The sequence below is a fragment of the Frankliniella occidentalis genome, unplaced genomic scaffold (genome assembly GCF_000697945.3).
Source record: "Frankliniella occidentalis isolate FOCC.00 unplaced genomic scaffold, Focc_3.1 Scaffold440, whole genome shotgun sequence".
Taxonomy (NCBI): Eukaryota; Metazoa; Arthropoda; class Insecta; order Thysanoptera; family Thripidae; genus Frankliniella; species Frankliniella occidentalis.
Window position 1 is genome coordinate 124,833 of NW_026267559.1, and position 17,511 is coordinate 142,343.

The 17,511-nt window shown below is 38.7% G+C and overlaps 2 protein-coding genes across 4 annotated transcripts; one reads left to right on the forward strand and one right to left on the reverse strand.

Annotated features, from left to right (window-relative positions):
* Positions 1–687: 687 nt before the first annotated feature.
* On the reverse strand, positions 688–11,892 carry LOC113215006 (zinc finger protein 850). 3 transcript variants are annotated; one of them, XM_026434548.2, is made up of 17 exons: positions 11,384–11,889; positions 10,699–10,833; positions 10,476–10,583; positions 10,119–10,379; positions 10,004–10,041; positions 9,534–9,918; positions 9,262–9,433; positions 8,996–9,185; positions 8,751–8,919; positions 8,462–8,661; positions 8,028–8,379; positions 7,715–7,948; positions 6,946–7,626; positions 6,541–6,850; positions 5,998–6,161; positions 3,945–5,856; positions 688–3,649 (listed from the first exon to the last, which is right to left on the reverse strand). In XM_026434548.2, the coding sequence occupies exons 1-17, from the start codon at positions 11,528–11,530 to the stop codon at positions 3,633–3,635; spliced, it is 5,475 nt and encodes a 1,824-aa protein (XP_026290333.1). In that variant the 5' UTR covers positions 11,531–11,889; the 3' UTR covers positions 688–3,632. The 3 variants fall into 3 exon arrangements, with proteins under 3 accessions (XP_026290333.1, XP_052130739.1, XP_052130740.1); XM_052274779.1 differs by having other exon boundaries at positions 688–5,856; positions 11,384–11,892; XM_052274780.1 differs by having other exon boundaries at positions 688–5,856; positions 10,119–10,364; positions 11,384–11,890.
* A 204-nt stretch (positions 11,893–12,096) lies between these two features.
* On the forward strand, positions 12,097–17,443 carry LOC113215004 (uncharacterized). The gene is made up of 9 exons (XM_052274785.1): positions 12,097–12,335; positions 12,783–12,947; positions 13,030–13,218; positions 13,333–13,455; positions 13,563–13,714; positions 13,815–14,845; positions 14,964–15,202; positions 15,296–15,463; positions 15,542–17,443. Exons 1-9 carry the CDS (start codon positions 12,195–12,197, stop codon positions 15,926–15,928), a joined length of 2,595 nt encoding a protein of 864 aa, XP_052130745.1. The 5' UTR covers positions 12,097–12,194; the 3' UTR covers positions 15,929–17,443.
* The last annotated feature ends 68 nt before the right edge of the window (positions 17,444–17,511 follow it).

Sequence of the window (17,511 nt, forward strand, 5' to 3'; positions counted from 1 at the left end):
GGGGGGAGGCCTCGCCCGTGGCTTTGAAATTTAGCCTGCATTTACTGCACCGTTTAGGGGCCAGCCGGGAGGCCTGGAGGACGAGGAGGACGTCGCGCCCCACTCCGTGCCGCTCCTTTGCCGCTCCTTGCCTCGCAGCCGCAGCGCCGCTCCAGTCTAGTGGACGCCTCCGTGTGTCCGTTCGGTCCGTTTCCAGGCGGATGCCAGCGGTACCGCCGTTGTTCGCCTTGTACCACATGAACGGCGCTCGGATCGTACATCATGCCGCCGAGGACGAGGGTGGAGGGAGCGACCATACGAGAGAGAGAGGGAGAGAGGGGGAGCGAACGAGCGGCGGAGTGGAGGGGCGGTAGGCTGGAGACGGCTGAGGGAAGCCCAGCGCCGCCATTGGCTGGGGGGCGTGGCCTGACCTGACCTCTGTGCCTCCCCCCTCCAGCACGGGCAGGCGAAGGCCTGGGGAAGGACCTCTAATCGCAGGGAGGAACAATCAAAATAATACCACATCAGATTAAGAACACACACAGAAAAACACAATTTTTGTGTTGACTTTGTTTTACTTATATATAGGCCCGAAGTAAACACATTTATGATATGTGATGTCGTTTTGATTTTGATTTATACCGACCAACAGCTTTCTGACTGAGCAAAAAAGGGGTGATTGGGGTTTGTGAGCAAATAACAGGCAAGTTCTGGAAAAGATTGACTATCATTTATTGATAAGAGAATAATTGTTACTAAGTACAAGATACAATTACATAGTCTGTACATTGTATTTTAAGTCACGTGCCTCTCATACCTCAAAGCACAAATATAGTAATACGTTTTTTTTTCATATCAAATTTAAAATAGTCTATTGCAGGGCAACCTTAACACTTTCTTCTACATCCAAAACAAATTGTACTGTCATGAAAAAACAAAGAGAAAAGAATATGCACGAGGGAAGTACCATAAATACTACTTTTAAGAGAGAACAAAAAGTTAAGATGAAAGCTCCAGATTCGTGTACCTCTGACACACGATCTGTGAATATAATACTATACCAGGCCATTAATTCTATGTATTTACAAAGTTGTACAGCACTTACCATACATTTATTACAAAATAGAGTTAAGTTTTTGTAAACTTATTTCATTAGAAGAACAGATACCAAGCATGAGCTCAAGTCCATATTGAATGTAGTGTTCATAGAACAGGTGCAATGAAGTCCTGATTTAGGGCAAGCAGCTTAAAACCTTGTTCAATACACATCCTCTGAAGGTCAAATCAGACAAACAAACAAAAATTCCTTAAAGGGGAGTTCTCAGAACAGCACAAATATCACCTAATTAATTCAAACAAATAATTTGATAGACAAATTAAAATTGTCCTTAAAACAGAATTTGCGTTTGAGAACAAAAATGATAGTTTAAACATATACGATACTTCCATTTATCTTTCATTTAACATTACACAACATCTTCCGAAGGAAGTCTAGTTAGTAATAAATAAAGAACATAATAAAAATGGGGGAGACAAAAATAAAATAGAAGCAAAATGGAGGGAAAAGACAGGCATGGAATGGGCAAAATTATTCAGTAGTGGTAGGACAAGCAAGTTAATGGAAAGACAAATTAATATGCAAACTGAGATGACAATTCTTGGAAAAGGAGACCAAAGTATAAAGTGTAAAATGGATGGTCTGTAAGAGGAAACAAGTCAGGGAGAAGACAAAATGAGTTGGCTGACAAGGGCTCATAATAATCAGCAGTCCATCCACAAAAAGTTTCTATAACCACTACTAGAGAACATACAAAGAGGAACACGATGTAGCAATTACGGACAGAGCTTGGATTCTGAGCTTTCATGGACGGCAGTATTTCCTCCCACACATTAAAGTTAGACATAAAATCTATAAATAAAAAAGTAAAAAAGGAAAGCAAAAATGGAGATAGAAACAAAACATACGGTGTTACATGTAGCTTTGCTTTTGTCTCATCACAGCAGACATATCGTCATATCATTCATGCCAGCAAGAATCAGATTCATTCATTTCACAGCATAACCAGCCCGATAATTTGGAACTGGATCCTTGAGAGCATGACATGTTGTACAGATCATAAAACATCTGTTTATAATCACAGATTGTTTACAAAAAGCTAGTAGCTTTTTGCTAGTACATGCTTGGTAACTTATAGTACAGAAAACTAAAAGTGTCTTTGTTTAATTTAAAGTCCAACTCCAAGATTAAACAAACAATATACATAACAACAAGAGTTTTAAATGAACCTTTACACCGGTACGATAAAGAAATAAGCAGGAGTGAAGTGCCTATCCAATTTACACTATTTTTACTCTTAATATGGCAAAACTCATACATTTCTTGGATAAATATATGACAAATTAACGCTTGTTATAATGCAACTAACACCTAGTTTCATGCTCAACATATCAACAAAAAATAGAACATGATAGATGATAGTCCATATACACAAGATTGGTTGGATCAGAGACAGACACACTCAAAGGGAGCAAATTTATAATAAGACTTTTGCTGCACACACACAAAAATTCTAGCTTAAAATATGGGGATTGCACACATCCTCACATTAAGGAGATAAAATTAAGTCTCTTGAACTTTAAGTGCTATAATGGAATGAACAAAATTTTGTTTTTCAACAGTAAAAAGCTCTCTACTGACTAGGATTTGGTTAGTGATTAAGAGGTTAGACAAATGGAATGACTGCACTTCCATCTAAAATAAAGGACTTGCCAGAGTTGATATTCATAATAAACAATACTAGTTATGACATGGAAATTGGACTTAATTTAATTAGATTTCAATGAGAAAGATGGAAAGGATGTAGTCCAATGTCATAAAATAAGAAAATTACAATCAATAATATAACCAAAAAAAAAAAAGAGAGAGAGAGAGAGAAAAAATCCGCAATTTGCCATTTGATTCAGTTATAAAATTAGCCAATACAGTAAAGACATGATATTCTAAGAGAGGCAGTCTTCATTGACAGGTATAAGAGATTCACTATTTAATCAGCTATAACTCCAGTTCAACATATCAAAAACATGTGTGAACATCACTTGTACTGACTGGTATGATTCACAACAAAATGATTACTCAATGATATAATGTGATTATTTCAAAGCTGAAAGACTGAGTTGGTGCTTGTGCATATAAGATGAATAATTTCATAGAAATGTGAGAAATCAGATGCTGTTGAACTTTTAGCAAACTGAGCTGAATCCATTTGTACTACTGTAATTACAATAAGAGATGAGATTGGTCTCTATGTGTGTCATAGAGGTCACATTTCTATAATAAGTCACAAATTTGAGCTCTGTACCCACGCTTCATCACAAACTTTTTAACTTCCCCACTATAATCATTAAGAATAAACATTACTTCAGAAGTGAATATTTTTGATGGAAGACATAAAATGTAAATATGTAAAAATTATTTTTATTTTTTTAAAAAAGGAAAACAATAGAGAAGTGAGTTGGAAAGGCATTATACCTTGTCTTCCATTCTTATTTTGCAAGTAGGACCAACTCATACAACAGAATGGGAAATTCGGTGAAAATGGATAAATGATTATGATACAATTGATTTACTTACCACTTGAAGAAAATCCTATCTATTAAGAGGTGAGAGAACCTGAAAGAACAGATAGGACGTAGGTGAAAAGAATGTTAAACAGAACCCAACTTGATGTAAGTCAGTTAGTAATGATATGAACATGCAAAGTTAAATTGGTAATGAGTTAGATGCGATACCCTGACGACAATCAGTCTTCAGTGAACTTTTAATTTACATGAATAAGAAACAAACAATTTTGATTTCTTTGTAAAACTTAATTCTTTTTCTTATAATATTGCTGACCCAAGATCTTTAATATCCTTAACAAGATCCCTGGCAACATTACAAGACATGTTATGGATGCTTTTCTCACCTTCTCCTCCACCTTCTTCATCAGCTTCAGAGTCCTCCTCTACATCATCGTCATGGTCAGCTTCATCTTGAGAGTCGTCATCATTAGAACTACTAGAACTGCTACTTGAACTGCTGGAACTACTGCTACTGCCATCTTGATCTGATTTACTGCTCGAGCTACTATCAGAACTGTCTTCATTTTGATTTCCCTCAAGCCCATTTGACACATCTGACTCTTCTTTTAATTTAGATTCAGGTCTACTCTCATTTAACTTGGGGCATTGTTTGTAGTGTTTGCTCAAACTTATGTAAGTTGAGAAGGTAGCATTATTGCATTGGTGGCATGAGTAGCTACTTGTTTTTGAGTCATCTCTTGAAGTTGATTCATCTTCTGGATGGGAACATTTAGATGTAATATGCAAATCAAGAGCATCTTCTGTTTGAAATACCATAGAACACTCAGGGCAAACAAACAACTGCATGTCGTCATTCAAATCATCAGATTCGTCCGATGAGGAGTTTTCACTATCTTCTGATTCTTTTTCAGGCGATTTTAATGTCTTAGAGCCCATTCCTTGAGTAGTTTTCTGTTCTTCAAGTTCCTCCTTTGTTCCAAGAGCCATAGTCTCACCCAGCTCACCCTCCAAACCAAGATGAATGGTATTATGAAGTTCCAGCTTTGATCTGGCATTATGATAGCGGCCACATATTCGGCATGTAAAATTTTTACCTTCTCCCTCCCATGTGTCAGGATGCATTTCATGAAGGTGAACCTTCAATGTTGCGTAGTCTGAACATATTTCAAGACATACACCACATGTTGTTGCCGCAGCTTCTCTGTGAGTGCGAATTAGATGCTGCCATTGCTGCCTCAATGAGGGCCAAACTTTGTTACACAATGAGCAGTGAATAGGACCTTCATTCTCACCATAGACTTTGCGTTGAATTCTGGCACGGGCAGATGAACTACCTGGGCTGCTGTCCTTGCCATCGTCACCTCCTTCAAGGAAGTGTCCATTAAAGCCTGCCATTTCCGCAAGTTGAACTACTCTGCTTGATTTGTCCTTGAAACCCCCTTTTCCAGTTTCCAGTGTCTGTTGCAAGATTGAACTTTTCTCCCGCTTGCAAAGATTTACATGATTTGAAAATATAAGTTTGTTTGAGAACTTTTTATCACAGGAGGGACACTGCATGGGAACAGAACCTGAGCGATGTCTCTGCTTTTGATGTTGCATGAGAAGGGATGGCATTTTGAATGTCTCTTTGCAAATGTTGCATTTGTAAGATCTACGAGGCCTCCCTTCGGAGACAACTTGCTTCTCTTGGCTCTTTTCACTATTCTCTGAGCTAGAAGAAATGTCATCAGATGCAAGAGAACTTCCATGTTGTTTGGCGTCATCAATTCCATTCAAAGTAAGTTCACTAACATCACTATCAGCTTTTGAATTTTCTTCCACAGACTTCTCTTCAGAATGTGACTCTTGAGACTCCTCATCCTCTCCGTCACCTTGTCCTTCCTCATCATCATCCTCTTCGTCATCTTCTTCATCTTCCTCATCCTCTTCATCTTCATCTACTTGATTTTTGTCGTCTTTCCCATTTTCATCTTCAGAGGAAGAATCACTTTCCTCTTCAGCCTCCTCCTCTTCCTTTGAGTGTTTGTCTTCTGTGTGCTTTGCCAATTCTTCTTGATTGGCGAAGAATCCCAAGCAAACAGTGCACAGACGGGAAGCACCATCATGGTTATTATTGATATGATGTATAAGACGCCTCCTTGAGTTTACTGATTTAGCACATACTTTACACGTATTTGCACGGTTAATTATTGCAGCATGCTCGGATTGGACGTGAGCCCGCAAATCATCAATGTTGGGATGAATAGCCACACAAATGGTACAAAGGATGCTTGGACTTAGCTTGTGTTGTATCTTCTGTAATGGAAACAAACACAAAAAGTCTGTTAAAAAGTTATTAAGATAAAAATAACATATTTTTCTGGATTTACACACTTTAACATGCTTCCCCTAAGCCTGCATGAACAATAGTGTCAGGAAATTGACAAAGAGACTTACCATGTGCTGTCTCAATCGAGATTTGCTGCCACAGAGCTCACCACATTTCACACATGTTGCTGGAATACGCTGTGATCTGTGCTCTTTCTCATGTTTCTCACGATCAGCAGAGCATCTCAAAACTACGCCACACCCTTCAATTGAGCATGTTAACTGTTCTGATCCTGAAAGAAATTGTTGAAAGCAGGTTGGTACAGATAACAGAGCAGAGGAGCAAAGGGGGCTTTTCCTGCCCCAAAAGATTTCTTGGTACATTTGTCAATAAAATTAATCTCTAAGCCACAGTAGGTCTCAAGGTGGAGCTTGGCGGTAGTATATTTTCCGAAAGAAAGGGGATAGCTGAACACATTATTAATACCAGAATGCCATAAGCTTAAGGTTAAAAATGTCCCTTGTGTGTACATCTCCCTCATGGTGAAAAATATATTCCCAGATCCCATCTCTAGACCTACAGTGCCTCAGAGACTAATCTTAATGACAAATGTATCAGAAAAGCTTGAAGTATGGTCATGATGGTAAGTTTTCAAAAGGCTATGACAGTACCTCTATGAGCAATCTTGATATGGTCCATCAGTGCTGTTTTACTTGGTATGGCTCCTTCACCACACAACTCACAATCATACATAATATGATATTTATGTTCATGTTCCCTCATTGCCTTCCTGGATGAGAAAACCTTGGAACAATGTTGGCATGTCGCTGGGCCTTTAGGTTTCTCATCAAATATTTGGTGGCCTGAGTTGAACATTGCTGGTGACATTCTGCAACTCTTCAGATGCCTTAACATCCTGTACCTATTACAGAAGACTTTGGAACATTGTGGGCAAGCTTGAGGTCCCAGCACCCGTTCAGTCTGGAAAAGTAAAATACAGCACTTCAGAAAAACTGCAAGGGTTTTCCTTACCTTTGTAAAAAAACAAATACTGAAAGTAGTTACAAATGGTTTACCTTTTTTTCAGGTGCTGGTGGAATGGGTAATTGCACATTTTCAATGTGTCCAACAAGAACTCCTGGCCTGTGCATTTTCAGAACATGACTGCGTAAATGTGACTTTGAAGCTGACAATTTTCCACAGTGAGTGCAAGTAACAGAAGGATGTCCTCTATGCATTTTATTGACATGTTTCCACAAGTGGGAGGTACGACCATAGAATTTGTCACAGAGATCACAAGTGAGCATTCCATGATCAGCTCGTCTGTGCTGAATTAACTCTTCGCGTGAAGAGAAAGTACGATTTGGACAGCCTTCACAATGAATACTTGTGGCTTTAGGCTTAATAGCATTGTCCACTGGCTCACTTTTAACAGTCACTCCTTTCTTATCGGAACCTGATTTAGTTGGAGTTTCGTCTTCAGCTGGGATCTCCACATCATCTTCACCTGGCAGAGAAAAGTGTATTCTGCGGTGGCGTGACATCTTGGATCTGTTTGAGTAAGGTCTTCCACAGATGTCACAACAATAATCGCCTCCAGTCAAAGGATAATGCCATGACTTAACATGTTCCATCAACTGAGGCAGGTCAGGTAGAATTTTAAGACAAACGCCACAAGTAAAAGGTACAACTTCTGCGTGCACCCCCATCATGTGCTTCCAGTAATCTACACGAGAATTCCAAAGCTTTCCACAAATCTGTAATTTTATAAATACATGATTTAATCTAATCCTAGATAATTTTTCTAGGAAGGACAAAAAACTTTATCAAATCAAGACCACCAACCTCGCAAGTGTTCGGGGTCGTTCCCTGCACTTTGTGATGATTAACATGCTCTTGATTAAGCTCTGCTGAAGGAAAAACTTTACCACAGTTATTTCGGCTGCAGGTCACAGTTGGATCACCTCTATGAACTTCATAGACGTGCTTCCACCTATCTGACTTGCTTTGATGTGAAACTCCACAAATTTCACATCGGAAAAAGAGGTGGTATGTACCCACTCCAGACGCAGCATGAACCTAAATCAGAGAGAAGAATGTAGGGTTTTGCCTATTTCGCTGGTAAGATATAATAACAATTTTAAAACCAAGTCTTTACCAGAGCATCCTGTCGGTGGGCATTTTGCTTGTGCTTAACCATTTTTTCCTCATTAGGGAAGATTTTTAAACATATCTGACAGGCAAATGGTGAGTTAGCAGCAACTGCAGCTGCTGCAGAAACAGCCGAGTTTGAAGATGCAGTAGACATGTTTAAATTAGCAGGAGTGTTAGTGAAGGAAGTATCATGGCTGTCCTGTTCATCAAAATCATTTTCAGTTTGATTCTCAGCTTGATACAAATCCGAGTTGAGAATGATAAGGTCATCAGGCTTGGCTGACCCAATGTCATGGATAAGAACATGTGATAAAAGCTTTTTGCGAGAATCGTGCTGTCTCATGCAAACAGAACAGCTAGAAGGTAGGCAAAAATTAATTAGTGCAGAAATAAACCACATAGAAAATGTTTCCAGCCAATAAAAGTTAAGCTTTCTACCTGTATCTTCTCTTCTCATTCAGGAGGTGGCTGGTTGTGTGACAGGTCTGAATGTGTGCAGTGAGACTAGGTAGATCACCACACACCTTCAAACATAGTCCACACGCTGTTGCAGCTGCCTCTTTGTGAGTATACAACATATGTAACCACAAGCTTGAGCGATCAGTGAACTCTCGTATACATGCCTCACAGCAGAAAACCTTTGAATGTACAAAATCAGTTTAAAAAATGTGAGAAAAGGTCAGAAGTTCAAGAAGATTTTACACCAGAAATAGGCAATGCAACATACAGTTTCTGACTCCAACATGCTCTCAGCTAGCATATGATGATCCTGATCTTCATCTATCTCTGCTTTAATGGACATTTCTAGTCTGGCATCTTGAGATAGTTTCTGATGCTCCAATAAATCTGAGGGATCTATTCCGTGTTGGCTTTGAAGATGATCATGTAATAAATTCCTGTAGAAGAAAATAAATATGTTAAGGGACAATAAATTGACACTAGAAACACCCTACAGATATATTATAAAAATACCTGAGAGTGAAGGTTTTTTCACATAGTAGACAACTAAGGTTTTGAGAGTTCATCATAGACTGTGCCTGCACCATAGCCTGTGTTTCTTCATGTTCTTCCTCATGTTTTTTGGTGTGTTCCATTAGCTGAGCGACATCAGGGAATGTTTCAAGGCATAAAACACATTCCAATGGCTCTCCATCACCTTCATCTACAATGAAGTAAGTACTGATTTAAGTGGTATGGTCTTTAAGACAAAAGGATATTTAATTTACATCTCAGATTACCTCCTTGAGACTCAGAGCTATGGGTACGAGCTATTTTCCTTGGCTTTGAACGTTTTCTCCTACTTCCTGCAGCTTCATCTAAATCTCTGGGCCTCTTTCCATTCTGGTTTGTGTCACCATCAGAATCCATTTTACCAAATGAATCCTCATCAATTATTAACTTTTTGGACAACTACAAAAAACAACATAGGAGTCCATGAACATAAAATTCCTTATGCCACACAGGATTAAATGTATAACCTACAGGAATTAAGATTATAGGCGCATCTCACCTCATCACCTGCATCACTGGTATGATCACCATGTTTTGACCTCTTGTGCTCTTCCAAATTGTTTACAGAGGAAAACAGGCGATGACACTCCGGACATGTTACAGCTGGATCTCCTCTGTGATTGGAACTAACATGGCCCCACAGATGTTTAGAAGAGGAGTAGCTTTTATTGCATAGATCACATCTATAGGGTCTACAAAATGGCAATCCTGTAGAATTGCTGGTTGACACAGAGGAGCTGGTGTTACAATTACCATCTGTGCCGTCATCCCTGTGAATTCTAATGTGCAGGGACAGATGTCCTTTGCTGGACAGTGTTTTGCCACAAATTTGACAAGTGAATAATTCACGAGGTTCAGTAGACTTTTGAGGAGAAATACTTTTCCTGAAAAAAAAAAAGTGGTTGTTAGGCCTACTACATTCATGAAATGGAGGGGAAATATTAGTTTAGAAAAACTCTGAACACGTACTTTGCAGGTGAGTGTAATGATTCATCCATTTCGACAGCCTAGAAAAAAATTAACAATGCATGTGAGCTAAATTGGGCTGGAAAAATCATAAGTAGAGCTCAACACTGTGGCTTACCACACTAGACTCCAGATAATCTGCAGGATCTATATCAATCACTTTTTCATCTTCCTCATCCTCATCTATTTCCTCCATATCATCATCAGTATTACCACCTTCCTCGTCATCTTCAATAGCAGATGGAAGTTTTGGCATATTTGAGTCAGAAGTTCCTGATGTTTTATTTTTAGGGAGAGAGTCATCTTCATCCTTAGGAAGGTCAGTGTCATCTGGTTCTTCTTTAACTGAATTTGATAATGGGATCTGAAATGCATCAAGCTTGTAAAAAAAATATAGGAAATATGTTACAAGTGAAACACGAAAATTTAAGATAAAAGACAGAGAAAAGGGGAAGTGTAAGACAGATTTCAGTACCTCAGGTTCAAGTTGTGGCATAGCAACATCTGAACTTCGAGAAGTTGCTTTAGACATATGTTTCATTATTTTTGCCCTCTTTTCAGCAGAGGCCTTGTCTAAATTTTTCTGGAATCATATAATGTCAAAATTGTTTGAGTCAAAAAATGCACAGCAAAAATAAAGCTCAACTATGTTAACTTTGAAACTTTCAGCATTACTATACCGATAAATGGATACGTACCCCACCATCAGCTATCAGACAGCTCTCAAGCAGAGCCACTGCATTTACACAGCCCATTCGAAAGTCGTAGAAATTTTCCAAATTGTACATACACCGGTAGCATAAGGATTTAGGAAGGGGGTCATTTTTAGAAATCTGAAATATAGAAAAAATAACAATTTGTATGAGAGCATCACAGGATAATTTCATCTAATGAAACCCAGATTCTGTGGAAAATGCAGTGTGTTCCTTAACTCCTTCCATATATTTCTCTACAGTTTACTTGTTTTGTATTTCAGAAGTGTAATTAGAACAAAACTAATTTTAAAATTATCTTTAAATGGTCATGGTGGAAGTTGTATGTTTTTATTAGACATTAACAACAGGGGAGGTAGATCATTAGCTTGTGGGGAGACAATCACTATACGACATGGTGTGCCCCGTTCGGACGTCGTGAAAGCCGACGGCTAGGTGGGGGTGGTGCGAGCCGGACTCTCCCCGCCAGCAGGACTTTTTAGTAAAAAGATTTTTTATTTCATTCATAAATACTGCATTGTCCGCGTTTTCCTCGCCGAAACAGCTCCCGCATTCCATTTCAGAGAGCGGTCGGTCAGTCGGTCGAGGCGGACGTTACGAAAGGGGCTCGGCGAAGGACAGACCAGGACGTCGGGCAGGTGCAAGACCCGCAGGCAGGACGTAGACGTACCTGGAATGGCAGGCAGGTCTGTATCTTCTCCACCAGACTCCTCTCCTTGCCCTCCTCCCCGAAGATCTCCAGTTTGACCGCATCGTACGACGCACAGAGGCGGCACAAGCTATGAAAGCTGTCCGCCCGGCTATCGATTCTACTCATAGCTCTTCAAAATACACTCATTTGGGGTCAGCAATCAGCGGAGCATGTCTGTCGACCACCTTGCGCTACGCTCCCGTCCTGCCGCGCGCGGCATTCGTCGGTCACCCCGTCGAATTCGAAGAACTTGCACTCACAACGACACTTAAAACTTGATTCGCGCAGGACTTGCAGCCTTAAAATCATATCAAACAGCGCTTAAGCCTAAGAGATTGGAGAAAACAAACATATCTCTCATCGTCCATTACGTGATGACAAACGCACTGCCCTCGCGATCCAGGCTGCGAACACCCTCACAGAAAAATCTGTCAACCGCTGTCAACCCTGTTTCGTGTAAAAACAAAAAAAGAAATATACATTGCAACAATTTTCTTTTGAATTTAAATTGTATATCAAGAGGGCTTGTAAGAAGGAGAGACTGGATTTCTTCAATGAGTGGTAAAAGTTGCTCATTTTCATTGCCCGCCCTAGCCTCAAGCTTTCGGGGTAGATTGAGCTCTCAAGTCCAGATCCTCGGCGAATCGGGGAAAGTGGGGGTGGAGTAGGGTGGAGGTGGGGGTTAGGGAGGGGAGGGGGAACGAAGGGAAGGAGGGAAGGATGTCGTCATGAGAGCAGTGAATGTAGTGTGAACTGCGTTTGTTATTGTTTTGATTTATTGTGACTGGCCATGTCGGGGTACAAAAGGGTGAATTATTACGAATTGTGCCGGTTGTGCACAACTACCGAAGGAACTAAAATGCACATCTTTCGGGAGGAGGGCCGCAGACGGCAGCTTGTCAACAAAATTCCTCTATGTCTCCCCCTTCAGGTATTTTAAGTCATTTGTAATGTTTACATTTGTGCTGTTCAATAAATCTGAAACATTAGAATCCTGCATTTAATTACGCAGCTTACTGGGAGACAGTGGCATTTGTTTGTCTTTTCGAATATCAGTATATTTTTCTTGTGATTGGTAACCTAACCTAAATGATGTATATGTATATGACAGTATGTAGAACTGTTACTCCAATTTTTGCCTTGCTTCATTCAATCAACTATTTCTTCGCGACTTGAAGTAGTTTTTCAAGAATCAAGATTTTGTTTAAATGTCTTTTGAAATCTACAACCATAGTAATTTAGGTTACTATTTTGGTATGTAGGACACTGAGCTAGATCACAAATTTGTCTGACAATGTAAAATTTTGTTGTATGCCATTTAACTTTTCGTCCTCTCCTACTCAATTGATTGTATATGTTATCTCTCTTTTCATTGAAGGTAGCAGAGGATGACTCCTTGCCGAAGATTGTGTGTTCCAGCTGTGTTGAAAAGCTGGAGAACCTCTTTGAGTTCCGAGAAGCTTGTGTGAATGCTGAAGCTATGCTGGAAAGTTACTTCTCTACTATTAGAGCAGAAGACCATAAAGAAGGGCAGGCAGCTATGGTATGATTCTTACTTTTTTAGATTTTATTCCAAGGGTTTGGATTAATGCAGGTTCATAAATGCTCCTTTTCTTTTTGCTTAGGTATATGTACGTGAAAATTATCCCGCCAAAGAAATATCACCAAGTAAACCTGAAATTATTACACCAACAACAGGAAAAGTGCCAGGTCCAACTCTTGTCTTACCTGTTGGTGCTGATGGTCTTTCCAATCTCATCCACGCAGCAGGAATACAAATACTTTCTGATACAGAATCGGCTCGTCTGCAACCTGTATGTTTCTTGTCTAGGCTCTTAACTGCTGTTATTTTTCTTACTTTTTAAAAAAAATTATATTTCTGCTATTTATTGCATACTATTTTTGTTTTATCATCTTCTATTTTACAGATACTGGGCACATCTGCCACACCTGTCTTAGAAGCTAGTGATGGTACTAGGTATACTTACTTAAATAATGCTGTGTCTTCTTCAGAAATATCACTAGAAAAGATTGACACCAAACCTGAAGTAGTAAGTGCATAATAAACAACTATTTTAGAAAATTTAAACTGTCATATCCTTTTACCAAGGGCATCTGGTGTCTTTCGTTACTGTTTTTCATTTTTTTATCGTTTTAGGTTACATCTGATAGAAGCAGTGATGGTCCTCAACAATCTCAACATGCTCCTCAGGCTCACATGCAGCCCCAAACTATAACTTTTGCTGGACAAGAATTGATGGTTCATTTTAATATAAAAGATACTGACCCAACTAACCCACAACTTCAAAGGTAGAACAACTCTACTTTATATAGGATAGTTAGTTTAAATGATAATTGCATACTATTGCCATAAGCACTAACTTTTCTTTCTATCTATCTACAACTACAGGGCATCAATTGCTCAATTAGGTGAATTTTTAAAAATGAATTTAGTGGATGGTGCTACTGTGGTCAAAGACCCTGCTGTACCAGGTGGATTACGCATTGTTGGCTTACAACAGAACATAATACCTGCCCAACCACCGCACGATGAGCAGCATCATGAACAAGAGCAAAATCAACAACTACATCATCAACAAATCCAACAGCTCTTTCAAAATCAATCCCTTCAGCAGCAAGAAATGGAACAGCAGCTAAAACAACAGCAGCAGCAGCAAAGACAGCAGCAGCAGCAACAACAACAGCAGCAACAGCGGCAGCAGCAACAGCAGCAGCAGCAGCAGCAACAACAACAACAGCAGCAACAAAGGCAGCAGCAACAACAACAGCAGCAACAACAACAGCAGCAACAGCAGCAACAGCAGCAACAGCAGCAACAGCAGCAACAGCAGCAACAGCAGCAACAGCAGCAACAGCAGCAGCAGCAGCAGCAGTTACAACGGCTGCAACTCCAACAAAAAGTAGACCAGACTCTGACTCCGCAAAAGAAAAAAAGGAAGCGAGACACAGCTAAATTTGAAGCTCACCAGCAGCAGTCTCAAAACCAGCAACAACAAGACCAACACATCCAACAGCAGCAACAACAACAACTTCAACAGCAGCAACAACTTCAACAACACCAGCAACAAATACAACAACAGCAGCTACATCAGCAGCAGCAACAACTGCAGGAACAGCACCGACAACAGCAGCTTCAACTTCAAAATGATCATAAAATTAACCAATCTGAGTTTACATCTCCAATATTACAGTTTGGTAGTGAAATTGAACCTGAAGAGGATTTACATGATGACATGAGGGATGATGTTTCATCTCAAGGAGATAAAGACAGGCAGGACTCAATGTGCTCATCAATAGAGGCTGTTGTGAGTGGGGCCGGAGGCGAAGACCTGGATGGGAAAAGTCTTTATTCCTGTGATGAGTGTCCAAAGCTGTTTAAGAGGAAAGAACATCTGTTTCAACATCAGAAACTACACTCAGGTAGGTGTAAGCTAGTAATCTTTAGCTTTCTTCTGCTCTTGTAAGGTCTCCCTTCAGATTATAATAGTTACTTTATATGTCAAATGTTATCTATTTTTAATTTTTTTGTTTATTTTAGGTGAAAGACCCTATGTATGTCAGTTCTGTGACAAGACATTTGTTCGAAAGGAACATCTCCTGCGACATTCTGTGAGTCATTCTGGTGAAAAACAATTTCCATGTGAGCAGTGTGGTAAAAACTTTAGTCGGAAGGATAACTTACATAAACATCGTAAAACTCATGCAACTGAGGGACCGTTTAACTGCCAAACTTGTGGTAAATCTTTCATTGTAAAACACTACTATACAATGCATATGGTAAGATTGTTTTTTATTCTAATTGTAGTTCTAGATGTACTATCTATAACTTGCACTTATTCATAATTTCATTTACAACTAATCTTCATCTAGGCTTGCCATGGAATTGCTGTAGAAGGTGACAGTGGAGGAATAGCTATGGACCCTTTAGACTTCCCGTTTAAATGCGATGTGTGTGGTAAAGGGTTTCCCACCAAGGCTTTCTGTGATTCGCATAGGCTGAGACACCGAAAAGTAATCAGGAGAAATCGTAGTGAAAAGGTATTGCTCGCTACACTAAGACTCATCGTTATAAAACTCCTTACATACCATGTTCTTAAATAATCCTTTGTGTTTTAGGATGACAGAAGTGATTCCAGTGATGCAAATATTGAGGACAGAGATGAAAATCTCAACCAATGTGTGGGAGAGGAGGAAGAGGAAGATCCTTTAGGACAGTTACATGTTAATGGGCACTCGCAACCTCAAAATGAACCTCATCATTCTGATATTCAGCAATGTCAAGAGCTAGGGCAAATATTAGACAGAAATAATCTAATGCCAGTGACTATACAAGCTAGTGTTCCAACAACCAACGGTGTAAACAATCTTCTCCCACATATCATTCAGCAAATAGTTCCATCATCATCTCCTGCTGTCATTCAACTTCAGTCGTCAGCCAATGGAACTACCTACATATGTTCTCCAGAAATCCTTGAAACATATCGACGTTTACAATCATCATGAGAGTGGATGAAATTAGTTCACAATTGCATTGTATTGACTTAACAAAGACATAAATAATGAAATTAAGTATTAATTTTTTCAGTTGTGGGGTTTGTGGTTAAACAAGCTTTAAGAGTATACCTGCAGATGTGCGTTCTTTTAACATACGTACTGGATATTACGTACTGGTAATCAATAATGGCAATAATTCTTATAAATGCTGTGTGTAAGCTGTTTCTAATCATTCGCTCCCCCGGTTAATGTGCAATTATTATTGTGTCTTTCTGTTTCAAGTCTCATTCCTCCAAACTTCTACAAAGTGTAAGAATGTGCTTGGTTTCTTTTTTAAATATTTTCCGCCACATTCCTGTTGCCTATTCTTTGCTACCATCCATCCATTCATGTAATGAAATGCCATCAGTGTTACCTGTGTAAATTCTAACTTTTTCTTTTATTACAGAGGCGTTGTTGGTGATTGTTGAATCATTAATAACTCTCTGCGTGCAACTGTGTTTAAAAGTGTTTACAGTTCAGATCTTAATCACTGTTGCTTGTTTTCGTTGTTTTTTAAAAAAAAAATATTGTATCAGTTTGCATTAACTCAAAGGTTAAACAATCAAAAATAATTTTACTGACTAACCGTGAATATTGTCTTTGAAATTTTTTATTTTATCCATATTTTGTTATGTTATTTTATTTTATAATTGTTTTTATCAAATGACAATCAATTGCCTAACCAAAAATGACTGACTGAATTAAATGTATTTTCTTCAAGAATGAAATTCTTTGGAGTAGTGTCATTTTATGGAACATGTTTTGAGTACATCTCAGTGTAAATTGTATAGCTATATATTTAGTTCTTATTCTTGACCAAAGTTTGTGTCAGCCCTTTATCATTTACACATTTTCTGGGGGGAAATGTGTAATTTAATTGTATTGCATGTTACCAAAGAGGGGAGGTTTACACTATACTACCAAGAGATTCAGCATCTACTTTAGTGGTTGATGAAACTTTCACTCTTTTCATCTGTTTGCAACTAAACAAACTACGGTATTTAATTTAAAGGGTTCCAGTCTTTTATTTCAGTCCTTGTTTGTGTGCTCGAGTTTTTCCTTCACTTCCTTCTTTTTTTTGTTGCATGAATATGTATGATTGGATCTCAATTTTGAATAGGACAAATCTTTCTACATTTGGTACTTTTCATTATTCATTGTCTACTCAATGCATTTTGAAAATTTTTGGTCAAAAATGTAAAAATGTCTTAACTTGTTTCATTTTTTGTCTTGTGTTGCACCCAATGATTGTTCCTTGAAGTAAGTTTTTCAAATTCTGATTTGAACTACTCTTTATGATGTCTCAAGTACCTGTTTGGTTTTCTTTTATTGCTGTGTTTTTATTTTCACATTTTTTTATTGTATTTGTCACAATGTCTACATATACTGTCCAACAGAATATTTAATTAAACACTAACTTAATTTTTCTACTTATGAGTACTATAGATTTTGTGTAAATACAATAAAGAATATAAAGATCCATTTACTGCATTATTACATCACATTAAACTAGGTAATAATAATAAAGTCTTGATAAAGTCTTTACTTTG

Excerpts from the sequence above, each read along its gene's own strand:
- LOC113215006 (XM_052274779.1), bottom strand. The coding sequence starts at position 11,530 with ATGAGTAGAATCGATAGCCGGGCGGACAGCTTTCATAGCTTGTGCCGC. Across the intron at positions 10,042-10,118 it reads ATTATCTGGAGTCTAGTGTG|GCTGTCGAAATGGATGAATC; the intron begins GTAAGCCACAGT and ends ATTTTTTTCTAG. Across the intron at positions 8,662-8,750 it reads GCATGTTGGAGTCAGAAACT|GTTTTCTGCTGTGAGGCATG; the intron begins GTATGTTGCATT and ends GTACATTCAAAG.
- LOC113215004 (XM_052274785.1), top strand. The coding sequence starts at position 12,195 with ATGTCGGGGTACAAAAGGGTGAATTATTACGAATTGTGCCGGTTGTGC. Across the intron at positions 13,219-13,332 it reads AATCGGCTCGTCTGCAACCT|ATACTGGGCACATCTGCCAC; the intron begins GTATGTTTCTTG and ends TCTATTTTACAG. Across the intron at positions 13,456-13,562 it reads TTGACACCAAACCTGAAGTA|GTTACATCTGATAGAAGCAG; the intron begins GTAAGTGCATAA and ends TTATCGTTTTAG.